This window comes from Taudactylus pleione, unplaced genomic scaffold (assembly GCF_031769625.1).
Source record: "Taudactylus pleione unplaced genomic scaffold, aTauple2 ptg000033l, whole genome shotgun sequence".
In the NCBI taxonomy this organism is placed as follows: Eukaryota; Metazoa; Chordata; class Amphibia; order Anura; family Myobatrachidae; genus Taudactylus; species Taudactylus pleione.
The window spans coordinates 4,713,802-4,729,679 of record NW_028284435.1 but is presented as its reverse complement, the minus strand read 5'-3'; the positions used below and the strand labels follow the sequence as shown (position 1 = coordinate 4,729,679).

The window sequence follows — 15,878 nt, the reverse complement described above, 5'->3', positions numbered from 1 at the left end:
ATAGATTCTGGCTGCAGGGTGCCATTCTAGATGAGGCTAGCAGAGAAAAGCTCCAAGGGCCAGACCAAATGACTCCCCGGGCCTGAGGTTCCCCATCACTGCCTTAAGTGATCTTATCTTTGTGAGCCTGAAAATTTCAATTTTTAATGACATCCATAGGGTTTTACATGGCTGACCCGGGTTCAGTGTGAACAGGGCCAACCCGGCAATAACCCTGGTGCAGTGTGAAAGGGGTCTGACCTGGGTCGCAGTCAGGTTGGACCAGTGTTCAAATTACCGGATCAGAGCCAGGTTTGTGATGTGAAAGGGGTAATAGGTAAAGGTTTATCTTTTTGAAGCATTTGCTGAAAAAAACGAAGAGGCATTAGCCAAACTCTGTACTAAGGTAGACAGTATGTCTACCCATGGGGGAGGCAAAGGATTTGCAGGGGGCACCTGCTGTGGCCATCCCATAGGGGGAGCTACCACGGGGACTGCTTCTTGGTCCACAAGTTTTGCCAGCATTTGTGAAAAGGCAGCCCAGCGTGGGTCCTGACGGAGAAACACCGGGGCTGATAGACCTGGGGCTGTGTAACAATTAATACAGAGACCATCCTGAATGAAGTCCTCTGTGGCTAAGCTCGCAGAGCAGGACTTACAAGATAGAGTAGGAGGAGCAGTATCAGGCTGCTTGTTATTCTTTCCTCTGCCAGACATAGTCACAAGAATAATAGAATACACAGTATGATACAGTGCAATGAACACTTTGCAGTATGTGTAATATGGCACAATGTAGTATGCAACCGCGCTATATATGGCACAGTGTAGTGTGCAACTGCGCTATATAGTATGTGATAGTCCTCACACTTAAAAAGCAAATGTGAAGTACAATAAACACCCAATTCCTTAGTATGTCAGGGTATAGTAGAAAAAAGGTACAGGTATAAACTGACAGTATAGAGATTAACGCTAGCACATGTCCCATACAGTACAAACGTAGAAAAAAACATTACATGTCTAAAATGGGCACTAAAATCAACTACACAGACCACAGTGACTTGTAGGATATAGCGCTGTATAACCTGGCCCGTGGGAGAGGTATACAGGGAGACTGGACCCTATGTTTCCCGGAGACCTGCTTGCCTAAAATGGCTACCGCACGTCTCTGAGGGGGCAGAGGGCGAGGGAAGAGCAGCTCAGGGAACACCAAGACCGCAGTGGAAAGGCGCCCTTAGCTGGGGGAGGGGTTGCAGGGAGAGCGCCATATCCCGTGGCTGATGTTAACCACCGGGTCCCCTTGCCTTTATAATATGCCTCTGAGCCAGTATTGTTATGCCCCAGTGGTCTAGTGGGCGAGTGTCCACATCAGCGCCTCCATTCTGTCTCCTGAGACTGGAGGCAAGACTGCACTAAGACACGGGTTATAATGGTGGTCCAGGTCCTGCCGGACACCAACGAAAACTGAAGTACCCTCAGGCTGTGGGCGGGGTATAAGGGGAAGGACCGAAGCATCCTGGGATTGAAAAGCTTTCCTGTTGGTGTCCGGTCCCACCTACACCCCATGGTCTCCCTGTGGAGCCCTATAGACCCTGAAAATAAATATAATAAATTTATATATTTATATTATTTGTGGTTCATTAAAATTTTAATTGGTTCAAACATGAAAATGCCTTAATTCAACAAGCTACAAATGTAATTAAATGAACCAAATAAAATAGATTATTGTACTAGCTGGGATACCTGGCATTGCCCGGGTTGAAGACTGGACCCTGAAGTACACCTGCAGCCTTTATTTGTTTACATTGTCCTCGCCCATAACCCCATTCCATTGATCCTGAAAAGGACCCCACTGTTTGCTAACATGCTTGCAAACAGTGGCATAACTAGCATGGGTGCAAGGGGTGTGGCTGCTATGGTGCCCAAGCTGCCTCTGTGGCCCACAGCTCCCCCTGCAACCAGTCACGCACACAAAGTGGGCCAGTCCAGTTAGGGCCGTCAGGGGAGCCCAAGTGTCAGCAATGTTGATTTGGTGCCAACCCGCCAGCTGATTACAGCTGGTGAAATGGCAGGCAGTCATGGAGAGACAGCACCGACGGTTGAAAGGCAATCAGAGCTTGTGGACTGGCAGCCAATCAGCAGTGGCAGCTCCTGATTGGCTACTAGTCTGCGAGCTCTGATTGCCTCATGACCGGCGCCAGATTCAAATTGCGCCAGTGCTGACTGTTCATGTCTTCTGCTACCTGCCGCTGTGCCAGCTGTAATTAGCTGGCGGCCCAGGCCCAAATCTACACTGGCTGGCTGCTGATGGCACACAGGGGGAGGTGAGTTGCTGGGTGGGGGGGTATAATGTGTAAGGGTCACAACTATTGTGTGGAATAATGTGTTATATGGGGCACTACTGCTATGTGGCATAATCTGTAAAGGACATTACTGTATGGTATAATGTGTAAGGGGCATTACTGTGTGGCATAATGTATAAGAGGCACTATTACTGCATGGCATAATGTGTAAAAGGCAGGGGTGGGCAATAAGCGGCCCTCCATCTGTTGTTGATCTACACATCCCAGCATACCTTGCAACAGTTTTAGCACAGTCAAATAGCAAAACTGTGGGAAGGCATGCTGGGATGTGTAGTTTTACAACAGCTGGGGGGCAGCTTATTGCCCACCCCTAGTATAAGGGGTACTACTGTGTGACATAACCTGAATGGGCTCTGTGTGGCATAATATGAATGGGGTCTGTGTTGCATAACATGAATGGGCTCTGTGTGGTGGCAAATGTATGCGGTTTTTTTTTTACCTATTGGAGGGGCCCTTTTAAGATCTTGCTCTGTGGCCCACAAAATTCTAGTTGCGCCCAGGGGAGCCGAGAGGGTGGGAGCGGGTACTAATTACCCTCTGACGCTACCCTCCCCCCGCCCTCCACTGATCACAGCCCCCCGTGGATTTGCACCGAGCTGAGGGTCTCACAGCGCCCCCCCTCCCCACTGCCGCAAAGTTTTTTTTATCCTAGGGGGGCGTGGCCATGCCCCCCACAATTAGGTCACGCCCCTATGTCAGCTCTCTGCGCCCCTGGTTATGTCCTTGCATGCAAACACAGAGGCTCTAGATTTAATATGAACTTGCATGAGTAATCTAGTTTGCTCAGACTTAGGTGAAAAGGATAATTTTTTTTTGCATTCTCACAGGTTTTTGACAGATTGCCAATTTCCACTGGAACCATCAAGTGTCCCCATTTTTAGTGATTGTGTGTGGGCCTGACGAGGTTCAAACCTAGGCAAAAAACTAGAGAGAGAGAGTGTGCGTGTGTTTGCACTTTTGTAGCTTTACCCTGTTGCCTTTCTGAATAGGGAGCAAGTCCCAAATAAAAAACAGTCAGTAGAATGGCGGCAGGATAATAAACACTAGAAACAATGATTGTTGTTATATATAATTAGGCATACCAAACTATCCCTTTACACCAGGAAAATGATGAATTATACAGGTTCTGTGTCTGTATGTCTTCAAGTCTGCATTTCACCTGGTTTTAATCAGCCACTGAACCTGTGTGATTCATGTCCCGGTTTAAGGGGACAGTATGGTAAGCCTATATATAATACAAATTATAAATTACGTGGTTGCGAAGCTCTTCTGTGCATGGGCCAGGCAACCAGACCCCTTGTCGCATTATTGAGGCCTTCTAGTGTGCATAGAATATAGCCGCACACATAGAGCTCAACCCTATTACCTGTGTAGTGTTCATTCTAGGTCCAGCAGCAGACAGGGCGCTGGACCTAGAACACCGTTAGGGGGAGAATGACCAAAGAAAAGGGGGCGTGTCTTTATGACGCGTCCCCTTTTCGTCACTCCTGGGGGCAGGCCGGGCAGCCCCAAACCGCTGCAGTCACAGTGAATGGATGCGGCGGTGACCGCTGCGCCGCTGTTTTGACCACCCGCGGGACACTGACCTGCGGGTGGAGACAGAACCCTCAGGCTGTCTCAGCGGGGCGCCGCACTGGAGGCCAGGGTGCTTTCTTCCTTTCAGAAATAGGGCAGGGCGCGGCACCCCGCTAAAACAGCCTAGCGGGAATGCTACCTGTGAATTTGCAAATGCATTTCTAGAAACTCGCAAAGCACAAATGCGTGCACCCAAGATACTGTATGCGAGAACCTAATATAAATGGCAATTTGCAGAAGTCGCAGCAACTTTTCTACAAAATGCGACTTGGGAGAAGTGCATGAATAATTGCAGGAACCATCCTGGACCCCCAAAACTTGGCAACAGATAGCAAGAAAACATATAAGGCTAAAGGCCCCCAAACACGGTGCGATCTGTCGTCAGACATATTGGGTGGTCGACCGCCTGATGTGCCTGCTCTCCCGTATAGCAATCCATGGGATCACACATCGCATCCCATGATCTCATGCTGCAGACAGATCAGGGGGTGCGATGTACAACCCCTTGGCAGCGCGCTCGGCCCGATATCAGGGTCATACATGGTGCGATATAGCAGGCAAATTGCACCAATCAGTCGGATCGCCTGCTATATTGCCCCGTGTATGGGGGCCTTATTAGTGACCATAAAGAAAGTATTGGAGGTTTTTAAACGGTGTCAAATTAGTGATTTTTGCACTTTTAATTAATGTTAAAAAATTAGAGAAAGTGTTTGTTTTTTTTTTAAATCAAATTAGTCTTTCCTGCATTTTGGGGTACAGAAAATATATCAGTATAGTAGTTTTTCAGTGTTTTTTTGTCATCTGCAAGTTAAAAAAAAAAGAAACCTCTTCCATCATTACACCTCCACAAACCTATCCCACATCATTAGTGAACTCTTTAGAAAATTTCATCTGAAAACCGATATGCCTTTATTGGCCAAATCATACTATTTATATACCTCCAAGTGCATGATTATTAATTGGGAGGATTGTACCAAAGGTGCTGCACGGTCCTGACATTTTTACCTTCAAATAAAGGTTTGCCCTGCCTTTTCACCTGCAAATGATATTCGCAGGATCCAATTTGAACATAATAGGATTAAGCCCATAGGCTGACTGTGGATACCTTCCAATTGCATGTACCAAAAATTATGCACTCACATTTCTAGTGTTCACTCTAGCTCCGGTGGCAGACAGGGCGCCGGAGCTAGAGAAGGCACTGCCACGCGCGCCGAAGTACCCGAAAAGGGGGCATGTCTATAAGACGCGTCACCCTTTTCCTCGCTCTTGGGGGCGTGCCCGCCACTTACGGACACACCGGGCAGCCCCCAAGCGCTGCTAACAGGGAGAATAGATGTTGGGTCACCGCACATTTCCCCACCTGCGGGACACTCGACCCGTGGGTGAAGACGGTACATGCAGGCTGTGAGGGCAGGGCGCCGCACCCCGCTAAAACAGCCTAGCGCGAACGCTACATTTCATCTGATTAATATGGGTAATACTTTTGATAGTACACAAGCAACATTATTGCAGTGTATGCCGCCAGCACAAGGCAGAAAAAGGAACCCTGTTGTACAACAGACTTGCAAACTAGCTATATATATATTTGCTACAAAGGACATAAGTTCTCATTATCATGCATCATGGGTTTAGATTTTGCAATTTTATCCCATTTACTTATACAAATGAACATAGGTCCATTGATTTCTGGCTTGCCCTACAGTAGGGGTCTTCAACCCGTTGCCTGCGGAGCTGTTCCCCGTGGCCCGCCAATGGTGTGCAGGCACACCCTAATGTCACCCCCTCCAGGTCCATTTCAGTTAGTGTAGTGCGATCCGCAGCGAGTGCCGTCCACACTACACAGTAACAAACACATCACCGGCGGTTGGTTTGTTTTGGCAGCCATTGAGAGTCAGACAGACTCTCATTGGCTGCTGCACTAACGGTCGGAGCCGGGCTGGAGCTCACTCATGAGCTCCCCCTTCTGGCTCCTGCAGTGGGTGAAGGGAGAGACGTCATGACGTCTCTCCCAAAGTGCAGACCGTACAGGGAGGACGGAGGAGCGGACGGCGGCGGTCGCCGGAGCGTGGATTCAGATAAGTGTTAGTTTTTTTGTTGTGTGTCTTTGTCCTATATATGTAAGGGACTGGCAATGCATAGGGGGGGGGAGGCACTACTGGGGACATTGCAATGGGGGTGCCACTAAAGGGTGCACTATATAAGGGGCACTGCATAGGGGGGACTACTACTGGGGGCACTGCATAGGGCGACCACTGCTGGGGGCACTGTATAAGGGGCACTGCATAGGGGGGAGCCTGCATAGAGGGGACTACCACAGTGGGCACTGGATAAAGACCACTACTGTGGGCACTGCAATAGGGGGACTTCTACTGAGGGCACTGCATAGGGGGTCTTCTACTGGGGGCACTGCATAATGGGGACCACTACTGGTGGCACTGTATAAGGGGCACTGCAGAGGAGGGCAGTTAAGGAACATAATTGTTTGAGGGTGGGGGCAACTTACATAATTAATGGAGGAGGGACAGTTATGGGGCATAATTATAATGGTGGGAGGAGGCTGAGCTGTTCTGGGACCTAATTAAAATTGTAGCAGGTGGAAATTATGGGACATAATTGCGCGGGGAGGGGACAGTCTCTAAATACTGCAGTATAGCTTAGGGGCCCTCAGGCTTTGTTGATTTTTTTGATGTGGCCCACACTGTCTTAAAGGTTGAAGACCCCTGCCCTACAGTCACAAGCTCACTTTACTTTTGGAAATCTGATTGTGCCATATGCATTTGTCACATCATGACCTGTATGAGGATTATGGGGCCTATGTATCAAACCATTTTACATACAATTACGTAGAAACTGTACATAATTTTATATATTGTAGCTATGTACTTATAGCACAATGCAGATTTCACAGAAAGCTCCAGCAGAGTGCTAATTAGCACTGCAGATCGCAGTCCCCATTATTATCAATGACCACGATCTGGCCCCTTTTCAGAGTTTGGCCCCGATAGTTTAGACCATCTTCAGATGATGTAAACTGCTTTTAAACCTATGGAGGCTTACAAGCAGGAGAGAGATCTTCCAATCTCTCTCCCGCAGCCTCCGGACGGCAGCAGTAGGTGACACTGTGCGCATGCGCAGTGTCAGCTTCCACCGGAGAAGTCTTTCACAAACGTGATAGACTTCTACAATAGGTCGGGGATATAACTTGCATGTAACCGCTTGTCCCTGCGAATTCACCTTTTTACATAATGGGCATAGTTTCACTGAAAATGAAAATATCCACCGTGACACAGAACATTAATAATCGTGGCAGTTCTGCGATTATTAATACATAGACGTCCTATATAGTTTCAAGGTATTATGTGGTAGCACACAGTCATCAATAAGAATAAACAAAGGAGTAACTGTGCAGCGCAAAACAAAAATGGAGTCTGATGCATGAAATCGCTTACTGAAATTTCCACACAATTGAAAACTACAGTTTTATTATGTAGACAAGAAATTATTTTATGAAATATGTAAAATGATGTATGAACCTTGTTTCAAATCAAGACACAACACATTTCCTTCATTACCAGTGTCACATTCACTATTCTGCTATCAGTCTGTGACTACTGCCATATGCAACCCTGCCCCCACTAACACACTTACAGGAGTGGGCAGGGGACACATCTGCTGATGATCTGATTGGGTACAGGTTGTGCTACCCCCCACTCACTGAGGACATCACAGATGACCAGGACATAAAGGCATAATACAATAAGATGCTCTGATTCAAATCTAAAGCATTTAGAAAGATTTTGGATTCCTGTAATAAATCTAGTTATGTATATTTTTTGTGCAGAAAGGGCTGATTACAATTTTAATCCCACAATGTATTCATGTGCATGCAGGGAATTGAATTTTGGTTTTACAATTTTAAAACAGAATTTCAATGAATGGAACTGATTTCACACACTGTCCCTCACCCCCACAAATGATACTTCCTTTTCCCTGGCTGGGGAAATCATCAGCCTTCGTAAACCATGTTATTACACAAAGTGTACATACTAATTTATAGGGCCCTTGTGGGAAAATAAATTATAGCTCAATTGGTTGCACTGAAGCCAAAACAAAACAATTAAACTTTTCTATGTTTGTAAATTCAACAGTGACTGTACAATTAGCCAATACTAAAGGGGATGTAGTATGCTATTTTTAAGGTAATGTTATCTTTGTATATTTCTTCTACAACAGCGATTTACGAACAAAATACTTTACTGATAATGGGCAATATTCACAAAACATAAATGTACTAGAATTGCTGCATCAGACAGTATAGCAAGTATCACACGTATCAGTGGTGTAACCCATTAACTGATTTTCTTAGACAAAGAAATATACATTTATTTTGCCGAAAATTATAAAAAAAAAAAAAAAGTCTGCTCATTTCTGTCATTAAAGCCTGCCCCAGCACAATGCTAGGCTAGATTAGATTTATGGGAAGAAACAAGGACATGAATGAATGGACCCAACAGTACCCGGGGGTCTATGTATAAGAACGATAACTGACGATGTGTGACGTGAGCCTGTGGTGTCATAATATGAGGGGCCCCTGGGGGCCACCCTTACCTTCACAAACGTGATTGGGGTAGTGGTGCCCTCGATATCTAACAGTACAGCGGTGACTGAGGGGGGTAGCGGCAGCATGTCTGTTTACCATCAGCAGCCTCGGCCACACACTGATGAGCCTGGCCTACTGCTGCGTGTGTGACACGGTGAGGGGGGCGTGAGAGCAGGAACACACCCTGCCTGCTGCTGCTGAGGCCAGAGAGCGGGACTCCCTCCCGGGGCTGCAGGGCAGGCTGGGGAAATGATTATATATCCGCCTCTGCAGCAGCCACGCACGCTGTACCGCTATGTATAATTACTGTTACTAGTACGTATGAGCTCCGCACACACATATCATATATATTAGTACACAGGTCTCTGCCCGCGGGCTACTGGTCGCCGTGTGACGGCGATCTGTGCATTAACAACACTGGTGTGTGTTTGCACACAGGGCGGCCCGGCCCCAGCGCCATTTTCCATGCAGCTCACGTGCTGCAGCAGCCATTGTCTCCCTTCCCTTAGCATGCTGCGGCGCTGTGTGTGTGAGTGTGCGCAGCATCCCGCAGGGAGAGCTTCCGGCCGCAGCGTGCGTTCCACTGTCCCACCATCAGCCAATGGTAAGCGAGCGCTCCCATGTGACGTCACAAAGAGAGCGCGATTCCATTGGCTCCCGCTCCCTGTATATAAGCGGAGGGCGGGCTACTGGGCGATCTTTTCCGTTTTTGGCTGCGGCAGGGTTGTTGTGTGAAATACCGCCAGTCCCGGCATCGCCCCACTATCACTATTCCGAATCATGAGCGGCTACGGAAACGTGGATGAGTACTCCGAGGGCTCTAAGATCAACGCCAGCAAGAACCAGCAAGATGAGGGGTGAGTGTCGGGATTAGAGCCGCCTGGGGGTGGGAGTTATTTATTCTTACTGACGTCGCCATGGTGATGCCACAATGTGCGGGCGGCATGACTATCCCGCGGTTGCTGCCTATGCACGAGGCTAGTTTATATACTAGCGATTGTTGCACTAACGACGGGGTATAAGGGGATGTCGTCAGCGGCACTAATACATTAGGGGGGCGGGACGGGTGGTGCTCACTGCGGATTGGCTTTGCGCGGTCACATGAGCGAGTCCTGCAGAATAGCCGCAGTAGCCTTGCTGCCTGTCCGTGTGTACTGGTGCTGTTACTAACCCTGTGCTGCCGCTCATTGTCTTGCAGCAAGATGTTCATCGGGGGCCTGAGCTGGGACACCAGCAAGAAAGATCTGACAGAGTATCTCGCCCGGTTTGGTGAAATAGTTGACTGCACTATTAAAACAGACCCTGTGACTGGGCGATCAAGGGGCTTTGGCTTTGTTCTTTTCAAAGATGCAATCAGTGTTGACAAGGTAAACTCTATTCTTATTCCTAAGTCCAATTATTAGAGGTACAGTAGATATGTTATGACTTATTTTATTTTGTAGGTACTGGAGACTAAAGAGCACAAACTCGATGGGAAACTCATTGATCCAAAGAGGGCAAAGGCTTTAAAAAGCAAAGAGCCTCCCAAAAAAGTGTTTGTTGGTGGCTTGAGCCCAGATACTACAGAGGAACAGATCAAGGACTACTTTGGTGGCTTTGGAGATGTAAGTATTGTACATTTAGCAAATTAAAGGCGCATACACACTAGACGATATGCTCCCTGAGCGATATCGTCTAGTGTGTCCCTGGCAAGGTGTGCTCAATGTCGATGACATTGAGCACACCCGCTGAACGATGTCATTAACTATATTATTCAAAGCAGGGCTCACACCCATACCCCAACATGCAGCAACCTGACAATATCGTCAGGTTGGCCTGCATGTTTGCCAGCTGAACGATAAAGACTAACTACCTGCGGGAACGCGCATCGTTGGTCGTTTGTCATTATCGTTCATTTTTTAGTTGAAAAAAGGACGATAAAGTGAATGTTATCCTTCAGTCGTCCACTTTAATCGCCCAGTGTGTACACACCTTAACACAATGGTCACTTGGCTGGCTCCTACATACTTGGTTATATTGCATCTGGTGTCACAAATTGAGCAGCCATGGCAACGGAAAGCAAAACCAAGAATTAAGTTTCTGTTTGACAAGCAAAACTAAAGATACAGAACCTATTGCTTTATAGTATTTTCTAGGCTTTGCCAGCTATAGCAGTGTTTCTATACACCAATCCTAGTGTACCTATAACAGTGTTAACTCCCCCCTCCGGCGATCTCTGCCTGATTACACAGCATCAGTCTAGTGCTGATGCACTGTCTCTCAGTCCTGGCCGGCTCCACTGAGCCTGCGCGGGATCTCGCGTGCACCCCTTGAGCCGGCAGCAGGGACAGCGCTGTCCCTGCTGTGGGGATAGGGCATCGCCAGGCTGTAACTGTCAACAGTGACATCTACAGCGGGCAGAATGCTCAGGCGATCTGACCGTTCATACATGGCCCAGGTTAATGATAGCAGCACCGATAATGAAGAGCACATAGCAAAGCCCCTGATCATACATCAGGGAGAAGTGGTGTCAGCGCACAAAACGTGCTGTGTCAGTGCTTCTTAAATCTCCCCCCAAAGTGTTCAGGATTTCTCTGGAACTAGGAGGGATAATTATAGATCCAGCTAAATCACCTGTGCATGACTAAAGTCTAGCAAACATTACTTTTGGGGGTATTTGGCAGTTGGTGTAACCAACCTATTGTCTTTTTAGATTGAAAATATTGAACTTCCTATGGACACCAAGACAAACGAGAGAAGAGGGTTCTGCTTTATCACATACACAGGTGAAGAGCCAGTAAAGAAGCTCTTGGAAAGCAGATATCATCAGATTGGCTCAGGAAAGGTAAGGCTTGTGGAAAATGAAGTTGTTACTGTAAATATATATAAAAATACATTAAGGCTTTATGCTACATCTTTTCTTTAGTGTGAGATCAAAGTTGCACAGCCCAAGGAAGTTTACAGACAACAGCAGCAACAACAGCAGAAAGGAGGAAGGGGCACATCAGCTGTAAGAGGAGGCGGAAGGGGTAGAGGAAGGGGAGGTATGTAATTAAAACAATGCTCTATTCAATTAGCTGTGTGAGTAAGTGCAGCTATATTTTGCACCTACGATACCTTGCCCTCCTAGAGCCTAATTGAATTGATCCCTTTACTGTGAATTTGAAGAAGCAGTTGTATGTGTTCACAACTTTGAAAAATTTGTTTGATAGGCCAAAATTGGAACCAGGGTTACAATAACTACTACGATCAAGGATATGGAAGCTATGGTAACGGCAACTCCTCTTACAGCGACCAGGGCGGCTATAATAACTATGGTGGCTATGATTACTCTGGGTATAACTATGGAAGCTATGGTGGATACAACCAAGGGTACACAGACTACAGTGGTGAGTTCAAATTTCATGCAATGCCAGCAAGGTTTAGCTTGACTAATAGTCTCTAGCTGTGTCTAGCACTGTTGCTTTGCTGGACTAACTTCATGTCATCTGTGGCAATAATATCTTTCAATGCAGGTCAGCAAAGCACATATGGAAAAGCATCAAGGGGTGCTGGAAACCATCAAAATAACTATCAGCCTTACTAATGGACTATGATTCACATAAGGTGTGTATTGAAGTAGATTTTTAAAATGTTTATAACATAACTTTAATAAAGATAACTTAAACAGTGTGTGGACTCCCTTTTTTAAAATGCTTTGATTAACTTCCTCAACAGCCCTTTTGTAAATTGTTTGCATTTTGTTAGAGTTTAACTTAAAGATGTGTTCTTTCTTTAAAAAATATATATTTTTCCCTCTTTAAATAATACAGAATCCTTTTTAAATTGGGGTTTTCTGGTCTATGCCAGACGATCTAAGGAATAAATAAGCAATTTTTAAAAGTTAATACCAGGTAAAGTACTGAAATGGGTACAACTTAAGGTAAAGAAGAATGTTGTCTTCTAACTCTGACATTATACCTTGTTTGTACCCGCCAGCGGGAACTTCATTGCAGGCCGTGTGTCACCCTGACCACGTCTATCTCTGGGGTCGCACGTTGTGGGCAGAGCGCAAGGCGTACACCAGAAACCGCTGTCCTGTGGTATGGTCTCTTCCAACTTCATGTACCAGCGTAAAGATTAAACTGGGGGAAAAAACCACTTCAGTCTTTGGCTTCTTAATCTTTAAAGTCTTTCTGTTTAACGTTCAATTTAAATTGTTTTTTACAGGCGTTTTAAGAGCAGATGCCTTTTTACAGCTTAATCATTTTGGCTCTTCATTTTGATAAATCTTCAATTCTGACTTGTGCATTTTAGGATTTAATGCTTGCTTCTTTTCTTTATAGCAAATAGTGAATTCTACAGACAGAGGAACTTGATAAACTGAGGGGTGAACTGTTTGCAAGGTCATTTGTGCATAATTAAATGTCAGTTCATAGTGGACACCCTGGAATTAGTGGGGATAAAATGCCATGTCAATGCAGAATGTGCATATGATTTTTTTTTTAGAGGAATTTAAATAGAGAACTGATTTGATTATTCTTTTTGTAAAGAATCCCCCCATTGCCAGTGTGAAGAGAGTAACATGTTTCTTTTTCTTTATAGGTAGACAGGACTGAGGATTGGCTACAGGACTTTCATCCAGGCTGGGAGTTTATGATCCCATTTTTCTCTTGTGAGGACTTGTGTACAGGACACAAAGGTGTCTTGCTGTAAATAGTATTTGGCTCATTTAATTTTCTTTTAATGGCTTCATTTTTTTATTTTATTTTTTTGCCCCCCAAAATCTGTAAACAGTGGTTTTTATGTTCCTTGAATTTTGTTTATAAACTGTAACGTTACCTTGTGACTTTCACTGCATAAATGTCCAGTGTTTGTAATAAAATGATTTAAAAAGACACCCTATGGCTAAAAGTATGGTCAGAATTGAGTAAAACCTACTGCGTTCCAGGACATTTACTAATATGGGAATTCTGTCTAACACTTGAGGTCTACAGAATTCAATTTGGTAGTGCTGCAGTAAGATTCTACAGAATGCTTGTGCTGTACATTGAGAGACTGACATGACAGTAGCTTGACGGGGTTAGGTGACATTGATAAGGACATACTGTTATGATTGTGGAACTGATTGGCAGAAACCAATATAAATTTGTTTGCAATTGCAACAAGCCATTGATTTGAATTAAATAAAAATTGACTGGTGTATATAACTGCATTGTGCATATCTTGCATACAATGTTCAGATATGGTACTTGTATGTAACCTCTAGCTTTTGGTCATAAAAGAGACAAGTGCCTGTTTAACATTACTGAGTATGTAACATAAACTTCACCACTACATGATTCTGCCAAAATATTACACAAATATTCTATTTTTGATGGTTTTCTGCTGAAACCACTTTGATCTATCAAACAGATCAGAGGTGTGTGTATACGCAAAAGGGACTTTAAAATGAAATTTAACTAATTGAAAATGCATATTGGCCCAGGACATTACATCATAGTTAATGAGTTTCAGGAACTGAGTTCCTGCTGAAAATTATCCCAATGTTTCTCTAGGATACTATGCTTTTTCAATAGCTGTATCTAACATTTTTCAGCATGTTAACCACTTAACTGGATAATTTTTATTTTCCTAAAAATATGCTCATTGTTTTTAAATTAAATTTGGTCAGAACATCTACTTATTATAACGTAATGTAATTTTATTTTGTTAACATTATTTTAATATAGATCAGAGATATATTGGACCGCCTAGGCTTTGCATTTCCTTGGTGGTTGCTCTGAGCAGCTGCCAGGTATACACTGGGGGGGGGACTGAGGGCTGCTAAACTTACATTTCCCTGGCAGCTGCTGCTCTCTTCAGTGGTAAGGCTTCCCAATCGGCAATCTGCTACACTGCAGCTAATGGAGGATGTAGATCCCTCTAAATCATGGCTGCTGGTGGATCATCTTCCGGCAGCTGCCCAATGGGTGTTTCTGACTGGGTTGCATTGTTTGTGGTCATGTCAGAATTTGCAGCCACGCCAGGCTGTACGTACCCTAACAGAATTGTGCACAATCTGAGGCCCCAGCAGCTGCGTCTCCCACCTCTCTTTGCAGCACCACTGCAATAAGGATTGTCTTCTCCTTGGAGGCTTAAGTGCCGTAAGAAGTATTTTTGTACTTTTCTCAAAAATAAAAACAACTAAACCATCTTGTAACTCCAATTTTCGTTTTGTTTTTTTTATTAAGTTTTGTAATTGGCTATATAAACTTGATTCAGTATGGTTTTTATTAACAAACTACAATTAAAAAAATACTGAATCAGGTTTAAATAGTTCAATTTATTTTTTAAAAAATATTAGCAAGTTGTGTATTTAAGGGGAATTTAAAACCTTGGATGCTGGTTGAGAATGTGATCACCAGAAAATACTAAATAGGCACATCATTTAAGAGAATTCCCTCTTTCAAGTCATGGTGCCCCCAATGTGTGTACAGGCGTTAAAACACTGCCCTTCCCCAATATCTTTTGTGGTGCATGATACTGGCTGGTGATTCCCATACAACGGGAGAAATTTATCAAAACGTCCAAGAGCTAAAGTACCAACCAATCTGCTTCTAACTGCCATTTTACAGACTGTTTGGTACTTTACCTCCTTCTCGTTGGCACAATGTTGTGCTTGATGTCACAACTGGGTGGGCATTAACACATGCCCATCCAGTTGTGATGTCAGTCAGTGGTGGCCTCTACTGGGTGGCTGTACACATGCTGTAATGTGTCGATATATCTGCCATCAGCTATGCTGCACAGCCAGCGCGATATGTCTGTGAATGACGTTCAGACATCGCTGGTACACACCCATGATATATTGGCCGTTCAGTTGAACGACTGATATATATCGGCTAGTGTTGCTATAATTTACTTTACAGGCTATAGGACCTCCTTTAACTAGTTTCGTCATTCACAGTGAGTGATAAAACTTGTTGCGTATGATGGTGCTCCAGCCAATTGGCTCCTAACTCATCTGTTTCAAAAATGACCTTTGGGAGCTGATTGGCTTGAGCACCATTATCATATGCAACAAGTTAATTCACTTGTGAATGACAAAACTTGATGATAAATGAGTCGGGAGCTGTTTGGTACTTTATCTTCCCTCTTAATCTGTCTAAGGCTAGGTACATCTAACCCAGAGAGACTAAAGCCGCGTACACACTGTACAATTGTGAACGATAACTATATATCGTTCAGTATATGCAGTAAATGACGGATGATGCAAAACTCCCGTGGGTTGTAACGATATCCCCAGTCGCCTGAATATGCACCTAAATCTGGGGATATCGTTGGCGATGCCAAGCTGCTGAATGCAGTATAGCCCTGCCGCCCCCCGCCATGTGTGTATGCACTTAATGACACTGCTCACTGGA

The 15,878-nt window shown here is 44.9% G+C and overlaps 2 protein-coding genes across 6 annotated transcripts in view; one reads left to right on the top strand and one right to left on the bottom strand.

The window, feature by feature from the left end:
* ENOPH1 (enolase-phosphatase 1) overlaps positions 1-8,933 on the bottom strand; it is a 71,865-nt gene extending 62,932 nt beyond the window's left edge. The window contains exon 1 of the mRNA XM_088452115.1: positions 8,523-8,933. Within this exon, the coding sequence (XP_088308241.1) occupies positions 8,523-8,600 (78 nt within the window). The 5' untranslated portion in view covers positions 8,601-8,933. The remainder of the gene's footprint in view (positions 1-8,522) is intronic.
* A 272-nt stretch (positions 8,934-9,205) lies between these two features.
* Positions 9,206-13,372, top strand: HNRNPDL (heterogeneous nuclear ribonucleoprotein D like). Of its 5 annotated transcripts, none has more exons than XR_015871392.1 (9): positions 9,206-9,371; positions 9,713-9,881; positions 9,957-10,118; positions 11,207-11,338; positions 11,420-11,537; positions 11,706-11,882; positions 12,009-12,099; positions 12,472-12,575; positions 13,082-13,372. XR_015871392.1 is itself a non-coding variant. In XM_088452139.1 (8 exons), exons 1-7 carry the CDS (start codon positions 9,295-9,297, stop codon positions 12,077-12,079), a joined length of 906 nt encoding a protein of 301 aa, XP_088308265.1. In that variant the 5' UTR covers positions 9,206-9,294; the 3' UTR covers positions 12,080-12,099; positions 13,082-13,372. The 5 variants fall into 5 exon arrangements, 3 of the variants coding, with proteins under 3 accessions (XP_088308265.1, XP_088308264.1, XP_088308263.1); XR_015871391.1 differs by having other exon boundaries at positions 13,078-13,372; XM_088452139.1 differs by lacking the exon at positions 12,472-12,575.
* The last annotated feature ends 2,506 nt before the right edge of the window (positions 13,373-15,878 follow it).